The sequence below is a fragment of the Typopeltis vanoorti genome, chromosome 3 (assembly GCF_054136105.1).
Source record: "Typopeltis vanoorti isolate ZY-2024b chromosome 3, IOZ_Tvanoo_1.0, whole genome shotgun sequence".
Classification (NCBI taxonomy): domain Eukaryota; kingdom Metazoa; phylum Arthropoda; class Arachnida; order Uropygi; family Thelyphonidae; genus Typopeltis; species Typopeltis vanoorti.
The window spans coordinates 164,254,096-164,276,147 of record NC_143551.1 but is presented as its reverse complement, the minus strand read 5'-3'; the positions used below and the strand labels follow the sequence as shown (position 1 = coordinate 164,276,147).

General features: G+C 36.6%; 1 protein-coding gene across 1 annotated transcript in view; it reads left to right on the top strand.

Annotated features, from left to right (window-relative positions):
• Positions 1-22,052, top strand: part of Aldh (Aldehyde dehydrogenase) — a 282,929-nt gene that overhangs the window by 155,641 nt on the left and 105,236 nt on the right. Inside the window, exon 8 of the mRNA XM_090390950.1 lies at positions 7,991-8,175. Coding sequence (XP_090247076.1) covers positions 7,991-8,175 — 185 coding nt within the window. The remainder of the gene's footprint in view (positions 1-7,990; positions 8,176-22,052) is intronic.

The window sequence follows — 22,052 nt, the reverse complement described above, 5'->3', positions numbered from 1 at the left end:
TTAAAGGCACATCCGAAAAGATCTCAAGAATTCTCAATAAACATAAACTACACACTACATTCAGACCATGTAGCAAATTAGCCACCCTCATCCGCTCACCCAAGGACAGCATTCCTCCTTTATCACATCCAGGAGTCTACCAAGTACCCTGCTCATGCAATCAAGCCTACTACGGTCAAACAGGAAGAACTGTGAACATCCGCATCAGCGAACATAAAAGATACGTCCGGAATTATCATTATGGGAAGTCGGGTCTAGCAGACCATGCTCTGGATACCCCTGCACACAGGATCAACTGGAAAAACACAAGTACTACACAGAAACCCGTATAAATCAGAGAGATTGTTCTTAGAGGCGACAGAAGCCCTAAAACACACTCCAAATCTCAACAAATATGGCTGTATTAACTTGCCAAAGATCTGGGAGACAGTCATATTAAGAAAAAACTAGCACTTTTCTAGGACTCTAGTAATATATGATAGCTTTTTTTTTTTTTTTTTTTCAGATAGAAGGTGCCAAAATCAGGACTCTAGTCTTTGTGTTGCTGCTACAATTTTGTTTAAGTACACCATGTTGTTTTAGTCTCGCGTATTGTGACAAACAGTGTTTTTGTGCTCTGAAGATGCTGGTTATAACACCAGCGAAATATCAGCATCAAGTTAATAAATTAATTATTTACTTAGTTTCTGTGTTCTATTATACTGTTAAAATAATAAACAACATGTTCGACGAACACATAAGTCTGTCCACACGTTTAAGGATTCTACACACACACATATTTACTGATATTTTTACTTCATAGTGTAGTGATGCTTTTAGAATAAGAACAACAAATTGAGTATATAATACACAGCTGATGGGAAGTGCATGGGAAATTGAGAAAAAATATTTGTTAGCAGCAATGGTAAGTTGTATACCATGAGTGAAGTAGAGGACACAATTTGGAGTAAAGTGGATGACAAACAATATTAAACAGGAATTGCATGCGAAAAGAGGCTATGGAAGAGATATAAGGAGACAGGTGAAGAGAGGATGCATGAAGAATATAAGACACGGGCCAGAAGAGTGACTAGTGTGGTACGGAAAGCGAAACTGGAATATGAGAGGAGATTGGCCCTAAGATCCAAAGAAAATCCTAGGGAATTTTTTAGCTATGTGGCCAGTAGGAGGAGAAATGACTGTGGAAGAATGATATTGTGGGATAAAAATGGAAATAGAGTGACTGATGCAGAGGACATAGCGGAATTGTTCAATGAACACTTTATTGGAGTATTTCATCCTAGAGGAGTCAGTTTTAATGCTAGAGGGATAGGGCTGGTTCGAGGTTTAGAGGTACAGGAGGAGAGTGTGTTTCAGATACTGAGTACTCTGGATGTCAGTAAAGCTTTGGGACTGGATGGTATTTCACGAGTTTTGAGAGAATGTGCCAGGGAACTGACAGTGCCTTTAACCTGGCTTTTCAGTGAAAGTCTGGCTTCGGCAAAGGTGCCCAGGGAATGGAAGGTAAGATGGTGCCATTGCATAAGGGTGGTAACAGACTGGAAGTGTCTAATTATAGGCCAGTCTGTGTGTCATCAGTAGTTGTTAAGATCTTGGAGAAAGTAGTGAGGGACCGTATACAGCATTGGGCAGATTAGGATAATGTTATCTGTGAGAGTCAACATGGATTTGTGAAAGGGTGCTCTTGTTTTAGCAATATGCTAGCCTTTTATAATAAAGTTACAAGAACATTAGATGAGGGAAAGGCATATACTGCAATTTTCTTAGACTTAGCAAAGGCATTTGACAGGGTGCCACATGATAAGCTGATATTTAAGTTGCAGCACATGGGTCTGGATGTCAGATTGGTCAACTGGATTGGCTGTCTGATAGGTATCAGAGAGTTGTGTATGGTGGAGCGGTTTCAAGGAGGCAGAGGGTTACAAGTGGGGTCCCACAGGGCTCAGTACTAGGACCTATATTGTTTAACCTTTATATCAATGACATTGCCAGTGGGTTGCAAGGGGATATTCAGTTGTTTGCAGATGATGTGAAGCTGGGAAGGATTATTAGTAATAGTGCAGATGTGGTATCCCTGCATGAGGATTTGAATAACTAGATAGATGGGCAAATGAATGGGGGTATCAGTTTAATGCAGCAAAATGTAAGGTCTTGAGGTTTGGGAAACATCGATGGGATGCAGCATACTCTATGGGAGGAGTTATGCTGGAGGAAGTAGGGGAGACAAGAGATCTGGGGTTGATGATTGATAGAAACCTGAAGTTTAGGGGACATATTGCAAAGGTGGTGAAGGTAACACAGAGGATTGCTGCAATTATGAGAAGGTCACTGACCTGCAGAGATAAGAAGGTTATCATTCTGTTGTATAAATCTGTGATCAGACCACACTTGGACTATTGTTCTCAGATTTGGTCTGCAGGATTTGAAGGGGATAAATTAACTATGGAAAGGATACAAAGACGGATGACAAAGATGGTTTCAGGACTGTACAAGGATAGTTACGAGGATTGGCTGAGGGAATGTGGACTGCAGAGTTTGGTGGATAGAAGAAGGAGAGGTGATATGATTGAAACTTTTAAACTGTTGAGAGGTGGTTACAGGGTTGACACTGGGGAGTTCTTTCGCTTGGTTGAACAGCGGGAAGGAGTGATGACAAGGGGCCATCCCTGGAAGTTACGAAAGGAAACTGTGAGCAAGAGGGTGAGGAGTGGTTTCTTTGCGTGGAGGGTGGTTGAACCGTGGAATGCATTGCCTGATGGAGTGGTGAGAGCGAGAACGGTCAATGAGTTTAAGGAGTGGTGTGATAGACTTTATGTTCTTAGGACCTCACATGATGAGTCTTTCGACTCCATGGAGGCCTGAATAATAATAATAATAATAATAATAATGCAGGCTGTTGTAAGGATAGAAAAATAAGAATCTATAGTGGATGCAGGAAATTAAAGAAGCAATTTTGGAAAAGAAGGAAGCATATCAAAAGTTCCTAGCAGGGCATCAAGTTAGTTAGAAGATGCTGTAAGTGAATACCAAGAAAATATAAGAGCTAAGCAAATGCCATGAGAAGACTGATAAGAATTACCTTGATGATCTTGATGGACCTGTGTTTCACTCAGGATTTCTCCATGAGTGCCGGTCACAAAGATGCCTCCCACGATCTTGAGCCTCTCTCTCTTCCATGTTATACCCATAGATTTTACTAGTGGATCTTCCCATCTTGTAGGTGGTCTTCCTGCTTTTCTCTTTATTCTTGGTTGCCAGTTGAGTATTTTATATGTCCATCTGTTATCCCTGAGCCTAGCTATGTGACCCGCCCATCTCATCTTGCTTTCATATACTGCAGTTACCACATCTTTTATGCCTAATCTCTTTCTTAGTTCCGTGTTTCTAACATGTTCCATTTTGCTGATGTTACAAATCCTGTGTTCTATTGCACGCTGAGTTATTCTGAGAGTTTCTTCTTCTTTTCTTGTCGTGTTTCATGTTTCTGATCCATATGTGAGTGATGGAAGAATGTCACTATTCAATAGTTTTGCCTTCGCAGAGATGTCAAGATTTGGATCAGTAAGTGTTTCTTTTAGTCTGTTGAATGATAGCCATGCAGCTTTCTTTCTTTTTGCTAGTTCTTCAGATAAATCATTATTCATTTTTATTGTTTGTCCTAAGTAATTGTAGGAGTCAACTTGTTCTATAGGGATGTTATCAATACATAGTTGACTGTCACTTGTGTAGATGTTTTTGATCCATTTTGTTTTTTCTAGATTCATTTCTAAGCCTATCTTACTGTTGTTTGTGTATATTTTTTCACCCATTTCTTCTACATCTTTTGGGTTGTGGGATATCAGTACTAGATCATTGGCAAACATAAGGTTTTGTAGTTTTTCACCATCTATGCTTATTCCTCTGTTTAGGTCTGTTTTTTTCAGAATGTATTCTAAAGTGCTGATAAATAGATTTGGGGAGATCACATCGCCTTGCCAGACCCCTCTCTTTATAGATAGGGGTGTCTATAAAGAGAACGGTCCGTCAACACTTTGATACCTCCACAAATGTGGAGGTATAAAAGTAGATATTTGCAAGTAGATATTGAAGATATTTTATACCTTCACAAATGTGGAGGTATAAAAGTGTTGCTGTGGCTATTGCGTAATTCAGAAGATTGAATTCCAAATGTCAAAATAAGAAAATAAAAACTGATAAGAATATAGACGATGACAATGTTCTGGTAGACTATTAAAAAAGCTTAGAAATGGAGGTGAGTACAGTAGAGTACGAGGAGAGTAGTAGTACTTTCCTCGTAGTAGTACTCTACTGTACGAGGAGAGTACTACTCTCCTCGTACAGTTGAGTCAGCGGTGATAGTAGTTATGTGAAAACTGAAGATATTCTAAATATCTGGAGTAAATATTTTGAAATATTGTTAAATGAAATAAGTAGTGATGACTGAACATTGATAGTAAATATTTGAAAGAATGCAGTCAGTACTACCTGAGATAGCAAAAACTGTCAGAAGCTTGAAATGTGGAGAAGGCAGCTGATATTCAAATCACAAATGTGGAGGTATAAAAGTGTTGCTGTGGCTATTGCATAATTCAGAAGATTGAATTCCAAATGTCAAAATAAAAAAAAAAAAAGAATTACAGAGGAATTTCTCTACTAAATGTTCCAGATATACTTGAGAAGAGGCTAAGAAAAATTTGTAAAAGAAACTTTGAGAACAAACAGGCTAAATAGCAATTGTCAAGAAAGAACAGATTTTTACTTTATGACAAATAGTTGAGAAATCCTGGGAATATAAGAGGGATTTATATTTAAGTTTTGTAGATCTGAAAAAAAGCTCATGACAAAGTGCCACGAGAAAAGTCATTCGAAATATTCACATTTGTATGGGTAAATGGAACATTACACCCTCTGTCCCAAAAGAAACCGAACTTTTGATAGAAAATAAAACACAGGCCAATTATAACTATTCAAATCATTTATTTCAATCAATATAATCTCCCTCAGCTTTGATACAGCATTTGGCAATCAATTAATTCGTTAAAGGAGTTTTTTTATATTAGTTTTTGGGATACTGTTGAGGGTCGTGGTTACTGCCGCTTGAACATTTTCAGTGGTGTCGTATTGCTTTCCTTTCATCGGCAAATGAAGTCGCGGGAAGAGAAAGAAGTCACAGGATGTTAAATCAGGTGAATACGGTGAGTGATCTCCAAGACACAAACTTGATTTTTGCTCAAAAACTGTCTCACGATGTTCTAACGACATGATGGTGCATTGTCGTGCAGAAGTGACCAGCTGCCTGCATCATGATATTCATGCCATACATGACAAATTCTCGCTATTAATCACTTCAAAACTTCGAGATAAAACTCACCATTGACCATTTTGCGAGGTGGAACAAATTCTTTGTGGATAATGGCCTTGGAATCGTAGAAACAAATCAGCATTGTCTTTACTTTTGGCTTCTCCAAGTGATGGAGAAGTCAAATTTTTCGGATGCCCCTCTTCTGCTAGTCTTCACTCAGCACTCTGGCACTTTGTTTCAGGCTCATACTCAAAACACCATGTTTCATCACCAGTAATAATCGTTTCAAGGAAGTTTGAGTTCTTATGAGCGGTTTTAATGAGGTCCTTGCAGTGTTCAATTCGATACATTTTTTGGTCGTCGGTCAACTTGTGGGGAACAAATCACGAATTCAATTTACGAAGGCCCAAACTCTCAGTCAAAATGTTGTGCACAGTTCATTTTGTAATCCCCAATTCATCTTCAATCAATCTCATGAACGTTTTCGGGTTTTCTTTGATGAAATCACACACTTTTTGGATGTTAACTTCACTCAGTCCAGTTTTTGAATGGCCCAGCTGTTCTTTGTCCCCAAGCATCTCACGACCACTTTGAAATCTCTTAAACTACTTGTAAACTGGAGTACGGGATAAGCATTCATCACTGTATGCTTTTTGAAGCAAAGCATTTGATGCATTTCGGTAAACTTTTTACCAAGTTTAACACAAAAGTCAATCGCAGCTCTCTGAAACTCATTTTCTGACCGTTCGTCAAAACACACTGTCACTCTTGCACTATAACTTGACTTCTAATGAAACAAATGACATAAACAGTTGACACAACACTAATGAAGGTTGCCGCTTTCAACAACAAAAAGATACAACAGGTGGTGCTTCTATTTTCGAAAAGTTCGATTTCTTTTTGGATAGAGGGCGTATATTGAGCAGTATATAGTTAAATTATAAGTCAGAGTTAGAATTGGAGAAAGTACAGAAAGGTGGTTTGATATAAAATAAGATGTGAGACAAGTGTGCACTCTGATCTGTTTTTAATCATCAGATATATGGATTGCATTAAAGAAAAAAGTAGCATTAAACCTGACAAAATAATCAGATATGTCAAACCTAGTTCTTTGCTTCTGCAGATGATGTACTTCTAAAAAAAAATCTAGTGCAAACTAAATTGAATAAAGCATGTAATAAATTTGACATAAACATTAACAATGAAAAACCCAAAACTACAAAAATAGGCAGGAATATGGAAAACTTAGATGAAGAATCTATGGAGTAAGTAAAATATTTCAGCTATTTAGGCATAATTTTTAATGAAGATGGCAAATTAAATACAAAAATAGACAATAGCATAAGGAAAGCTGGTATGGTGGGGATCCAGTTGAATAAATTTCTATGGAATAGAGAAATTATCCCAAATACTAAACTAGCAGTATAAAAGACAATGTTCAAGCCAGTTTTAACTTATGGATTAGAAATAAAACAGTTAATCAAACACTAGAGACCTAGAAACATTAATCAAACACAGGTATGAGAAGATATTAGGAAGGAACTTAGCATTCAAGAATACATGTTAGTTAGTTTATCACATTTGATATCTTTTATTGGATGCCATTTGGTAACTCTTTCACATTATAGGGTTTTGGAAGTGAAGTCTCTCTTAGAAGAAGTGGTAGTGTTGTAGATACCCTTTCCACACGTAATTAGACAATTGCAAACATACATGCTTGTAGGGAGATTCGAACCCACAGCCTATTGATCAGAAAGTGTGTGTGCTATCTACTCATCTAATCAGGCTAGCCTAGAATGCATGAACAGAGCTAATTTAAAGTAGCATGGTCAGTTGCACAGAATTTGAGGAGAAAGGTTATCCTCTTGGCATCAAAACAGGTGTTTGATGCCAAGACTTAGATGAATCGATGAAAGATCTAGATGGATTGATCGAGAAAGAGCAAGACCTAGGTGGATCGATGCTGTCAGAGGCATCCTAAAAGACAGAAATATAAGATATTTCTGTCTTTTAGGGCACTTGATAAAATTGGAATGATGACAAGTGATAGACTAATTGAAGAAAGTTGTTGACAGGACATTAGTAATAATGGAAACTTAATCTTGCAGTGCTGTTGTGGTGTCCTGTACCCTTCTTAAAGATGCATCTCAGGAAATTGGTGATGGTAATGAGATGATGGATAACATTTTATATTCAACAGGAAATTATATTCTTGTGTTTATTAATGTTTTGCCCTAGTAGCAAACAGAAATTGGTATGTGCATGGAATATCTTCACAACTTGATTTTATATTAAGTACAGGTGACTTCACCTTACATTTCCAGACTAACTGTAGTAACATAGCACACATTTTAAGGCAATACTTATTGAATCATCTATCTCAACTAAAACTAAATCAAAAATGGTTTCATTTATAGTACTCTCAGACAGAAAAGGAAAATGGATTCACTTAGACAAAGAAGGAACAAAAATAGTGTAATTCCTTAAGCTAATTACCAGTTAAAAATAGTGTACTTGCTAAACACATAAAGATAAGGAAGGAAATATGCCTATTTTTAAATTCAGGTCCTTTTTCATCCCTCAATAGATGTTTAAATCAGACCCCTTTCATTTGTATTGTGTGCTTAGATTTGAGCAATTACAATGTGTGAAATTGATTTTAGATTTAAAATCTATCTGTTTTATTAGTGGACCATGCAGTCAAAACATCTCATATTGGGCTGTTCTTCAATCAAGGCCAGTGCTGTTGTGCCAGCAGTAGAATATTTGTTGAAGCTGATATTTATGATGAGTTTGTAAACAGAAGTGTAACACATGCAGAGAAGCGTGTCTTGGGTAATCCTTATGATATGAAAACTGACCAAGGTCCCCAGGTAATTCTACTTTCAAAATTTATGCAATATAGTGAAGATATATATAGATTCAACTCTCATGATAGCAAACACTGCTGTAACAAACTTATTCACTATAACAAACTAGTTGAAAGTTCCAATCAAAATCTCCATAAGCAGAATAGAATGCTTTGTTAAGAGTGATTCTATAGCAAACTCTCCACTACAACAAACTATTCTTGTTGTCCCTATGAGTTTTCTAAATTTTCTATAGTAAGAGATGACTGTGTGTGTGTGTTCACGTGCGTGAATGTACGCACATGTATGTAGTTATTTATTTATATTACAAAAATAGAAAAAAAATTAATAATTGCACTTAATTTTGGCGCTTAATCATGGCAAGTGTTTCAAAAAGTTGTGTGGATTATAAGTATGCACATATAATGGCAACCAGAAACTTTTACACTGTATCTTTTATAATTTTGTTTCAGTATTTTGTGAAAAAATACAGTGGATCCCCTTCTATAATAAACGGTTCTTTAGAAAACATTTTGTTACTATAAAGCCAGTAATTCTCAATCTATGGATATAATCATCATCATCATCATCATCAAATTCCTGCCATGTACCCTCAAGGGGTGTACAGGATATGAGAGTACTACATGAAAAAATTACATCATTACTAACTTCCTATCTACAATTTTCCTCCAAATCAGTCTGTTACTTGTCAAGACTCCAACATTATCAGATCTTATATTTCTATCGTCTAAGGCACTTTGTACCGTATCAATCCACCTATATTTTTGTCTTCCTCTGGGGCGTTTTCCTGCCAACCTGGCAGAGAACACTTGTTTTGCTAATCTTTCCTCTCCCATTCTATTTAAGTGACCATGCCACCTGAGATTAGCTCTGCTAATGCATTCCTGGATGCTGACAATGTCAAGTTCTTTCCTAATATCCTCATTTTTCATACGATATTGCCATTGATGCCATCTGTTCACGCCTCTAATCTTTCTCAGGACTCTCATATCTGCAGTCTCTAGTCTTTGGTCAAGTGTTTTACTTCTGACCCAGCTCTCAGATCCATAAGTTAAAATTGGTTTGAACACTGTCTTGTATACAGCTAATTTAGTGTTCCGACTAATTTCTCTCTTATTCCATATGAATTTATTCAATTGACTTCCCACCATACCAGCTTTGCTGATTCTGTTGTCTATTTCTATATTTAATTTACCATCTTCAGTAAAAATCGTGCCTAAGTAGCTGAAATGTTTTACTTGTTCCACAGGTTCTCCATTCACAACACAGTTGACATTTTCAATGATTCTGCCTATTTTCATTGTCTTTGTCTTTTTATTGCTGACCTTCATACCATATCTATTACAACAGCAATTTAATTTAGTCAGAGAATCTTGCAGACTTGAGGCGGATTTATTTAAAAGTATAACATCATCCTCATAAAGCAAAGAGCTGACATTAACATCTCCAATTTTGATATCAGGTTTAATACCACTTTCCTTCATAATGTGATCCATATAGATAATGAATAACAGAGGGGATAATGTACATCCTTGTCTCACACCAGATTTAACATTAAACCATCTTCCTGTACTTCCTTCAATTCTAGCTGCTGACTTACAACTCAAATAAAGACTAAGTATTGCTTGATATAATGCCCCATTGACACCATATAACTGCAGTGTATTGAATAGCTTCTCTCTTGGCACCTTGTCATATGCTTTTTCCAGATATACTAAACATAAATACAGATCTTTGTTATATTCCCATGCTTTCTCGACTATTTGTCGTAAAGTGAAGATCTGATCCTGACAGCCTCTATTTGGCCTGAATCCAGCTTGTTCTTCATCAAGCTTTTCTTCCACAATTCTTCTCAACCATTTCTCAAGTATACTTGCATAGATCTTGCCAGGAACACTTAGTAGGGAAATACCTCTGTAATTCTCACATTCAGTTTTATTTCCCTTTTTATATGTGGGTACTATGAGAGCTCTGCTCCAATTATCGGGAATTCGTCCCTCTGTCCAGGCTTTCTGAACTATGCAGTGCAGCCACTGTAAGACTCTTATACCACCATACTTCAGCATTTCTGGTCGAATATCATCTACTCCTGCTGCCTTTCCACATTTCAAGCCTTTGATGGCTTTTTTTACTTCAAGTATGGATATGTATTCCTGACTGCATGCCTGGTCAGTGTTTTTTAACACTGTGCTGTCATCGCTGCTTGTTTCATTTAGCAGTTTTTCAAAGTAATTACTCCATACTTCAAGGATATCTTTTTCTACCATTTCATGTCACCTTTATCATCTCTAACTCCTTTTACAGCACTCTTTCCTCCATCAACAACCTCCAGAATATTTTGCCACCTTCTTGATATTTATTTTCTATATTCTTGCCAAAGTCCTCCCATGACTTTTGTTTAGCTAGTTTTACACAATGTTTAGCATTCTTGCATTTGTCTCTATATTCTCTAAGAGCACAAGCTGACTTATTTGACAGGAACTTTTGGTATGCTTTCTTCTTTTCCTTCACTGCCTCTTTAACTTCCTGTGTCCACCAGGGAGTTCTGATTTTTTTATCCTTGCACACAACCTCACCACATGCCTCTCTGGCAGAATCAATCAATGTTGTCTTCAGAGTTTGCCACTGAATCTCCAAGATTTGATTCCTGTTCTGAAACTCTTTCATTTTCTTTTCAATAATCTTTCTGTATTTTAGTCTACAGTTCACATTTGAGAGCTGCTGAACTTTTATTCGCTTTCAAACTTTCTTACATGTTATTCTTTTCAATATGAAATTCAATTTTATCCTGCTCAAGACTAAATAGTAATCACTTCCAATTTCAAATCCTCTGTACACTCTGGTGTCCTGCACCAGGGAGAAAACATCACTATCAACAATAACATAGTCAATGAGACTTTTCTTATTCCTAGCCTCTTCTCTCCATGTGAATTTGTGCACATTTTTATGTTGGAACATGGTGTTACTAATAACCAGTCTATGTCCTGAGCAGAAATCCAACAGATATTTGCCATTATTATTAGCTTTGCTCTTTTCTCCAAATTTTCCCAAAATATTTTTGTATGTCTCACAATCATTTCCTACTCTGCTATTTAGATCCCCAACAAGGACCAACTTTTCCTTTTTCATTGTGTCAGTTGCTTTTTCTAAAGCGTCAAAAAATTCCTCCACTTCTGCCTTAGTAGAACCTTCTTTGGGACCATAGGCACAAATAAGTCTCATTGTCCAGTTCCCCATTCTCATATTTGCCCACATTACTCTACTTGAGACTGCCTGCCATTGAAGAAGTTTAGCCTCGTATTTTGTGTTGAATACTATGGCTACTCCTTCTTTTCCTTGATTGTCATTGCCTGAATATAACATTTTGTATTTATTGCTCAGAAAGATCTCACCAGTTTTGGTCTTTTTTGTTTCAGTCACCCCTATTATGTCGATCTGGTACTTATCTAATTCCTCAGCTAGCTCCATTTCTTTGCCATTCAGGCTTCTTACGTTGATAGTACCGATCTTTAACTCTGGTGATGTTGAGTTGGGGTTTGTTTTCAGATTCGTTGCAGTAGCTGACTTTTCGCTGTTCGCCCTGGTTTCCTGGCGAAAACAACGGGGCCTTGTTTAACCGGGCGACGCCCCAGCCGGCATGAAATTTTGTCATGTTGTACCATCATTTTTTATTTTGGTTTAACCAATAAGAATACAATTTGGTTGGCTAAATCCCAAATTGCCAGCCCATCCTCGTTCGTTCAGTATCAAAGTAGATACCCAACAGGGTGCACCACGAGAAGGTGAGGATTGGACGTTAGGTCAGAAGCCCTGGTCGGTTCTCTGCATTTCTTGAAAGGCTATGTGGAGGTCTTTTCTCAGTTATTCAGCTTTGACCCTTAAGCACCCCGGGGGGATGTAAAGAAAGTGGAAATCAAAGGAAAAAACTACTTTATTGAAAGAAAAGCATTTAATGAAACTATTTATTGACACAAAAACAATATAAAAACAAAAACATAAAATACACTTTGAAAATAAAATAATAAAATGTATCAAATCCACTGTATTGAATAAACTAGTTACACTTATAGGAACATATCAATATTGCAAAATATACCAAGCAACTAATTAAAACTAAACAATAACAATGAATCTAAAAATTAATGGCTTCCTTGGGTCTGTGTTGAGGAGTAAAGCTTTTTATATATTGTGGTGATAAATTGGAAATCGACACTCTTAGATCTCTTTCTATATATAACTGAGATCTATATTTTGTTTTTAAGGCAGCCACTAAGAGAAAACCCGATTTCACAAAGATAAGATGTTGGAAATGGCAAAAGTGCATGAAAAGCTCTTGACTGTAGTGCAGAAAGTTCTTCAACACCAACCCAAAATTCAAACAGCAATTTAGATACAAATTGTCTTTTAATTTCACCGCTTGACGTTAAAGTCTATAAACTGTTCCTCTTCTTCAATTAAGAAACCTTCAGGGGTAATTTGAAATGGGTTTCTAATCCACTCTTATGTTAATAATTTTGTTGTCATCGGTTATAAATAGTTTCCAAAATTCTTTGTCAACATTATTAAATGATTTTCAATAATTGCAAATAAAACTTTGACGTGTTGCTCTTCTGCCTTGTAGGTTTTGACAAATTCATCCACATTTGCAAACATTTCTCATTTTTGTTGCTTACCTTTTTGTTCCAAAACTCTAGTTTTACACAACACATCAACTTTGTCACTCATCTCTAAGATATGTGTATTTTTTCCTTGGAGTTGCAGGTTTAATATATTTAGTTTCTCAAATATTTCCACCAAGTAGCTCAATTTCATCACAAATAAGTGGTCTCTAAACTACTCTGTTGCTTCTTCGCGATTTTCCTCTTCCAAGAAGATTGCTATTTTGTCTTTTAATTCATAAAAATGTAAATATTTTCTCTGTGATAACTATCTTGTCTCACAGTAAAATAGTAATGCTGAGTGTTCTGCTCCATCCATGTCTTTGCTAAGTTCAGAAAAGTATTGATTTTAAGGGCCTCATTTTAATATAATTCACCACAGTTATAACTGGTGTTAACACAATGTTTAGACCAGGACTCATTTCCTTTGCGGCAAGAGCTTCTCTATGAATCATAGAGCTTGTAAACTTTTAAACCTTTCAGACATAACTCGAGCATCATCAGTGCAAATTCCGACACAATTTTTCCACTGTTTGCCTTGCATATAAAATCGTCCAATATTTTGAACAATTCAGGTGCTGTGGCTCTTCTTCTATTGGTTTACAAAACAATAACTCTTCAACTGCTGATAATCTATTGCAAAATCAAACTTAAACATTTAAATGACAATCCTTGTTGCTATCTGTTGCCTCATCAAACTGAATTGAGAATAATTGGTCAGAAAGCTTCGACAAAAGTCATTGCTGCATATCTTCACATATATCACCAATTCACCGAGCAACAGTATCATTTGATAGAGGTATGCACTGTATTTGTTTAGTAAAACTTTCTCCAAGCATAGTTTCCACAATATCCACAATGCAGTTTGCTAATGTGTGGAATCAGTTTGAGGGACGAAGTGAACTGTATGGGAGCGATGGACTGCATTTGAGTGGTTATGGTGTGAGTCACTTGGAGAGACTGCTGCTGGAAGGTAGAATAGTGAGTAGAGTGAGAGAGAATGAATCAGATCAAGCAGGAAGTGATGTGGAAGAGCAGGAGAATAAGACAGGAGAGATTGAAGAGTTGGTTATGAATGAGAAAGTGAGTGGTATGAGTATAGAAAAGGAGAGAATGGGTGTGCAAGAGGAGCAGGGAAATGGGGAAGCTCAGGGTGGACAGGAGTACACAGCGTGAGAAAGGTGGATGCTCCGAGAGGAGGTGAGAGCATGTGTAGAGAGGAAAGAAATTCGATGACCTGGAATCAAGATGTTGTGTCGGAAAAAGTGCTGATTCACTTTTGATGAGTCATCCTGTTTCCGACTCAACATAAGGTAATGTTTAAAACCAAGGATTAGGACATACTTATGCCTCCAGAAGAAAAGCTAAAAGATAGTGTACATTTTGCTAACTCAGAACTATGTCTAACCATTTTAGTTGTAGATATAAAGTGAATTTGAGTAGTCCATAATTAAAATTGATAAAGTCTGTGAAATAATTAACAAGAGAAAATTATGTATCAATGCTGAAATGTTACTATTAGATGTATGTAAGATGATATAAGTATTATAGCCATGTCAAAGCAGTTCGGAGTTGCGGTGACCAATCGACTGCCGCTATGAGCATGACGTAGTCACCAAGAGAGGGCACTCACATTTACTATATAAGTTTTGGCACGCGATTCAATCGCTCTCTTATTTTCTGTTCCTGGTTCCTTATCCAAGTCTTAGATAGCTACGAAGCTTGCCATCGTACTCAGCAACAATCTCCCTGTTTGCTGTACGTGCCGTGTCGAGTATAGCCACACCGAAGGAATGCGGCCAGAATTCCAGCACAGAGCCGTTGGTTAGTTATGCCAACGTATAAGTCAGCGAAAGTTAAACCTTTCGAAGAAAATAGAAGTATGTCGCAGATGGCATAAGAATACATGGTGAGAAAACGTGGAAGTGTAATCAAGGAAGTCTCAACAACTACGAGAAAAGACAAGAAACGGTAAGGTGCAAGTTTTTGTACTCATTTTGAATAATAACCAAAGAAGGTGTAGGAACCAGAGAGTTAAGAAGCTCCATATAATCAACTTTCATTTAGTGTCTAAAGAATTGTTTTGGACATTTCTGTCTATGTTTAATAAGCAAGTGCCACCCTAAGCTTAAGCTGAGCAGGGAACCAAGCTTTCGAACTGTTTATTTTGGAAGAAACATTTATGACATTGTGTTAGAATTTAGCTTGAATATTAACTGAATTTTAGGGGAGGATAAAGCCAGAACATAAACAAGGATATTATCCTATGTCAAAATTTCAAGACAGAATACGTCTGATATGCTCTATACTAGGGTTGTATATAATTATGTGCATGTGCTATTTTTATATGTGGGAACTGAGTAACTCTGTGAGAATTAACCGAGTCTGAGCATAGATATACAAAAGAAAGTGTGAGACTGTTAGAATAGATTTTAGAGCAGACATTTTGGATATGTTAACTTAAAGGGGGGGGGAGAGTTCAGACTCTTTAGTATTGGAATTTCTAATTAAAGTGTATATATGTAAGTGTTTAAATAAATGTATTTCTTTAACTCAAACCTCATGAGTCTGTCGTTTTCTGAGATTTGAATTACCACTTATTAAATTTTGGACCATGAATAAGTAAAGGGAGAATCCATTAACAAAAGAAAAGGAGAGGACCACGACTGCAAATCACTTGATCCCTATATTATTTTGAGTTGCTTAATTGTGTATCAGAATTCAGTTGCCGGCTGGCGCAGTCGATTTAAACGAATATAAATTTGTCGGCAACGGAATAACTGAAGCTATAAAGTGATAGAAAGATAGAGATAATATAACCATAACAATAATAGGAAATAATACCGAGACATAACAAAGAGGAAACAGTTGGAATTGAAAAGGGTTTTAAAATGAACAAGCAGAAAGGGAAATGCTCCCATTCGAGCATGGAGAGATCACATCGAGTGGGTGATATCAGTGAAACGAGCTGTTGTGTTTGTATACAAATGCTAGAAGTATAAGAAACAAGGCAGATGAAATGGTTGTATTAATTGCGTCTGTTCACCCAAAGATTGTCGGAATGAGTGAAACATTGTTGGAAAAGGATGACATCCTGACAGGAATAGAGATGGAAGGGTATGATGTGTTTCGTGAGGATAGAAGGGGTAAAAAGGGAGGGGGAGTGCTATTGATGATAGAGAAAGAGTTATGTCCATACAAAATAGAGATGCAAGAGGGAAATAGTGCCGGTGGTTTTGAGGCACCATGGTATGAAATAGAGGTGAATGGAATCAAATACTTGGTTGGATGTTGTTATAGACCAGGTAATGTGAATGGTGGTCACAATGAAATGTATAATCAAATTAGCCAAGCAAATAAGAAAAGGGTGATCGTTATTGGGTAATTTTAATTATGGCAATATAGACTGGAATGATGAGATAGCAACTGGAAGTAAAGAAAATGAGTTTCTTGAGTTTTTGAGGGATAATTACCTCAGACAGTATGTAACAGAGGGCACACGAGGATTAAGGGTCTTGGATTTGGTCATCTCATCAGAGGATGTAATTATAAATGAGGTGTCAAATCATCCACCAATTGCTGAGAGTGACCATGAGGTGATTACCTGGGTGGTTGCCAGCAGTGTGAGGACCTCTGTGAGAAAAGGGTATATGTGGAACTACAAGGGGGGGGGGGGGGTGATTATGAAGAGCTCAGGAGACAGCTTGCAGGTGTGACATGGAATGAGGAGTTATCTGGAAAAGAGATCAATGCAGCTTGGGGAATTTTCAAAAACTATCTAGTAGATGCAATGTCTAAATGTATTCCAAGGATGAGAAGGTTAAATAAGGTAGGTGTGAGATGGATGAATAAAGAGATTAAGCATGCAATACAGAGAAAGAGGGCATTGTGGAGGCAGCATAAGAGAAGTGGAAATAACCAATTCCATGAGGTCTACAAAGACCAGGCAAAGAGGGTGACTTGGTTGGTGAAGGGTAGCTAAAGAGAGGTATGAACAGCAGTTAGCTAATGAAGCCAAAAAGAATCCTTAGGAGTTCTTTCAATATGTAGCCAGCAAAAGAAAGAAGGATTATGGAAGGATGACATTGATTGGAGAAAATGGTATAAAGACAGTTGTTGCAGAATGTGTGGTGGAGATACTTAATGAGCAGTTCATAAAGGTCTTTCAATCTTGTGAATGTGACTACATAGAGAGATTGAGAGCAGTAGATGATGGGGAGGATGGGGATCTTGCTCACTTACAGTCAGTAAGTGAGCAAGAGGTGTATCGGGAGTTGAGTAAACTAGATGTTAATAAGGCTGTAGGACTTAATAATATATCACCACATATTCTGAAGGAAAGTGCCAGGGAGTTGACACCTGCCTTGACATATTTTTTAATACGAATCTTCCACTCGGTCAAGTTCCTAAGGAGTGGAAGGAGGGCAAGATTGTGCCACTTCATAAAGGAGTGAACGAAATCAAGCATTAAACTGTAGGCCTATCTGTGTGTCAGGTGTTGTGGTTAAGTTGTTGGAGAAGCTTATGAGAAGTAGGATCCAGAGTTGGGCTGACAACAATAGAAGGATACACAGTAATATACTTCGATTTCGCAAAGGCTTTTGATAGAGTACCTCATGATAAATTGATGGTCATACTAGAGCATATGGGGTTGGATATTAGATTAGTGCATTGGATTGGAGACTGGCTCTTTGATAGGTATGAACAAGTTGTGTATGGGGGAACGGTATCCAGGAAAAGAAAAGTCATTAGTGGAGTGTCTCAGGGGTCTGTTTTAGAGCCATTACTGTTTAACTTGTATATTAATGATATAGGTGAAGATCTGGATGGAGATATTTAGTTGTTTGCAGATGATGCAAAGTTGGGACGAACCATGAAGAGTAGTGAAGATGTTGTGGATTTGCAAGAAGTCTTGAATAAATTGAGTTATTGGGCACAGAAATGGGGATGTGAGTTCAATGTTGCAAAATGTAAGGTTTTAAAATTTGGAAAACAAAGATGGAATGCAGAATTTATGCTTGCTGAGGATATATTGTTGGAGGTTGAAGAAATAAGAGATCTGGGGGTGATAGTGGATAAGAATCTGAAATTTAGGGGACACATTGCCAAAATTGTGAAGACAACACAAAGGCTTCTGAGAATGATGCGGAGGACACTGACGTGTAGAATTAGGGAGATTCTTGTTCCTTTGTATAAGGCTTTGATTAGGCCACACATGGATTTTTGTGTCCAGATTTGGTCAACAGGTTTTCAGAAGGATGAAGAGATGTTGGAAAGGGTCCAAAGGTGACTGACTAAGGTAGTTTCTGACCTCTGGAATGTTGAGTATGAGGAAAGATTGAGAAGATGTAATTTGCAGAGTCTGGTGGAGAGGAGGAAGAGGGGAGATATGATAGAGACCCGCAAGTTGGTAAGGAGTTGTTATAAGATCAATGGTGGAGAAGTTCTACAGAGAATAGTGGGAGATCAGGGGGTAACCAAAGGTCATCCCTGGAAACTGTATAAAGAAGGTGTGAGTAGGGGAGTGAGAGGCAGGTTTTTCTCATGCAGAGTTGTAAATGATTGGAATGCCTTGCCTGTGAGTGTTGTGTCTGCAAGGAGTTTGAATGTGTGCAAGGCATGGTACGATGAGCTGTGTTTGATAAAAGGACCTGCCAGGTGAGTCTTTGACTCCATGAGGTCTTGGGGTAATAATAATAATATCAATTGCAGCTGTCAGAATTAGATATACGATAGTGCAGGACTTTTTGCACCTAGCATATTTTATATGCAACTTTGTAAGAAGCTAGTAAAGCTTTTTCATTTACAGACAGTGTGCATGGTTAGCCTAGTGGCTTTGCGCTTCTCAACCATATGCCTGGGGAATGAGTGTCCTAGGTTCGATTCTCGTCGACGACGTGAGGAGTTTAAGGATCTTCCTCAGCCATAGCCAAGTTAGCCGGTCTTGGGCATGGATAGCAGGTTCCCCCCCCAGTTTATCTGGAGTTTTTCATACCGCAAGCAGGTAAACTGTCCCCGTGAACACACATGGATCTACAGCCATAAATACTTAACCCCCCCCCCATGAGGGGACTCAACCTGCCCCAATAGGGATGGGGGAGAAAAGGAAGGAAACTCATATGAATAAATTAAAATAAATAAATTTACAGACAAAGTTTTTATAATGCTAGATTTTTTTCTTTTCAAAACATTTCACTTTGGCAGCAAAGACCTCTCAAGGTATGTTAACATACTCCTTATGAAGTGTTTCCAAATGTCTTTTAAGTTTAATCAGTTTCTTGCTATAAGCTGCCAAAATTTTTGAACAAATAACACACAATGGTCTTTCTTCATCATTTACTTCAGTTCTCTATAAAACCAAAATCTAAATATTCTGCTGCATACTTTCTTGATTTTACTTTTGGAATGATATTCTGTGAATCTGAATTTTTTGACGTTGACACTCTACAGTTGTCAGATGCCTGCTTACATCCAATTAAAAATTTATCCATTTTTCTACACTAGAAAAGATTGTTTTTATTATTAATATTATTATTATGTGACACCTTCAGGGAGTCCAAAGACTCATCGAGGGAGAATGTGCCAACAGCATCGAATGATTGACTCCCTTCCAACTACTAACTGTGCTCAAACTTGCTTAACTTTATTTGCTGAGCCATTAGTAGCAGAAGCTCTATCAATTGACCAATCTTTGCTGCCTTTGTGATACTGGTTTTTATACCATGTATTACAGGCATTGCGAATAGGAGTAAAATAACACCGACCGTTGACTTCTCACTGTTGGTTTACCGTCTTGCCATTTCAAGCCTTATTTATACTCGCAGGAATATTTTCAGAACATTCAAGACTTCCCATGATGAAATCACAAATGTTTCTGAAAGGCCGATATGATTCATCAGTCTGTGCAGTGATGCCAGATCTATACAATTTTTGAAAGATTTGATGAAGTATTTAAATTAGTATGAATATTTAAAAATTTTAATTAATTCCTTCTTTTTTTTTGTTATTGTTTTGCTAACTTTTATGGATTTTGTCAATGTCTCAACAAAAGAATTGCAGGGGGGGGAGGTTGGAGGTGCCACAAAAACTAATATAAAAAATGGTGCACACATGAAAGAAGGTTGAGAAACATTGCTATAAAGCCATTTTAACACAAACTAAATTAAGTATTCTTAGAATTCTTTGTCCATTGATATGCTGTGGTCAGAATGAGTTGACCTCTTTGTAGTTAATTCAACAGATGAACAGGATAATCTTATTTTTATATTTTATTTCTTTTTATTTGATTTTCTGTGTATTTTTGTTGTCATTGTAATTTTTCTCTGTCAACAGTTTAATTGTTATATTTGAACAGTTAGATACATTATTGGTAATTTAAAGTAATAATTTCAGGAAATCATAATATTGGAGATGATTAATTTAATGGAATATTCAGTTACTTGCTGATGCTAAACCAATTTATTGTTGTTATATAATAATAATAATAATTGTATTATTATTATTATATAACAACATCCTAGTAACAAAATCTTTGTTTGTTTTAACACAAAGAAATATGCAAATACACATGATCCTCCTAAAAATATAAATCATTTATTAATTTGCATATTTAATTTATCTGATTAATCAATGCAAGAATTTATTGAGAGATCAGATTAACTTTTGATCAGTATATGGGAATTGCAAAAATCCAATTTAAACTGAAGTGGCTAATAATGACAAATAACATGGGGAAAATGTCAATAGTTATACAATTGTATCATACAAGATCTGAATGTTAATCAGCTGTATCAAAAGTACATAAAAAAAAAAACATAGAATGACAGAAAAATCAAATCACATAGATAAAGGAGAAAATCTGAAATAAGTGGTGATAAAAGCAGCGGCAGAAAGTTTATGAATAAAGCATAATTGGAATAAAAAAAAAAGAGGAATACAAAACTGGAATAGAGAGAAAATATAATACGTTTGGGGAAAAAAAAAAGAACGATAATGACAGTTATCCAAAATTTTTTAATTGCAAAACAATAGAAACATAACAAAATACAAAACAAATAGTTCTGTTGCAAAAATAGAAGCAAAAAAATAAATAAATAAAGGGATCAAACAGCTTTGTAACAGAAGTAGAAAAAGAATAAAACAGAACCATAACTGAAAAATGCACTTGATCTGTTTTACACTTGTGTGTTGATCCATGCTGTACAATGAAGGCATTCAGAATCAAATCCAACAGAATAGGAATAAAGAAATAAAACGTAAAAAAATACAAGTAATAGCCTCAGGATAAATTGTTTTCAAATCTTTTGACAGATGATAATAAAGGAGTAAAATATATAAAACAAAGATGCCTACCTAACAGAAAATATTGCAATGTCAGAACCATCATCATCAAATTCTTGACGGGTACACCCTCAAGGGATGTACAGGATATGACAGTACTACATGAAAAATTTAGATCATTACTAACTTCTTATCTATAATTTTCCTCCAAATCAGTCTATTACTTGTCAAGACTCCAACATTATCAGCTCTTATATTTCTATTGTCTAAGGCACTTTGTACCGTATCAATCCACCTATATCTTGATCTTCCTCTTGGTCGTTTTCCTGCCAACCTGGTAGAGAACACTTGTTTTGCTAATCTTTCCTCACCCATTCTGTTTAAGTGATCATGCCACCTGATATTAGCTCTGCTAATGCATTCCTGGATGCTGACAATGTCAAGTTCTTTCCTAATATCCTCATTTTTAATATGATATTGCCATTGATGCCATCTGTTCATGCCTCTAATCTTTCTCAGGACTCTCATATCTGCAGTATCTAGTCTTTGGTCAAGTGTTTTACTTCTGACCCAGCTCTCAGATCCATAAGTTAAAACTGGTTTGAACACTGTCTTGTATACAACTAATTTAGTCTTCCGACTAATTTTTCTCTTATTTCATATGAATTTATTCAATTGACTTCCTACCATACCATCTTTGATGATTCTGTTATCTATTTCCATTTTTTATTTTCCACTTTCAGTAAAAATCGTACCTAAGTAGCTGAAATGTTTTACTTGTTCCACAGGTTCTCCGTTCACAATGCAGTTGACATTTTCACCGATTCTACCTATTTTCATTGTCTTTGTCTTTTTATTGCCGAACTTCATACCATATCTATTACAACAGTTATTCAATGTAGTCAAAGAATCTTGCAAACTTGTAGCAAATTTATTTAGAAG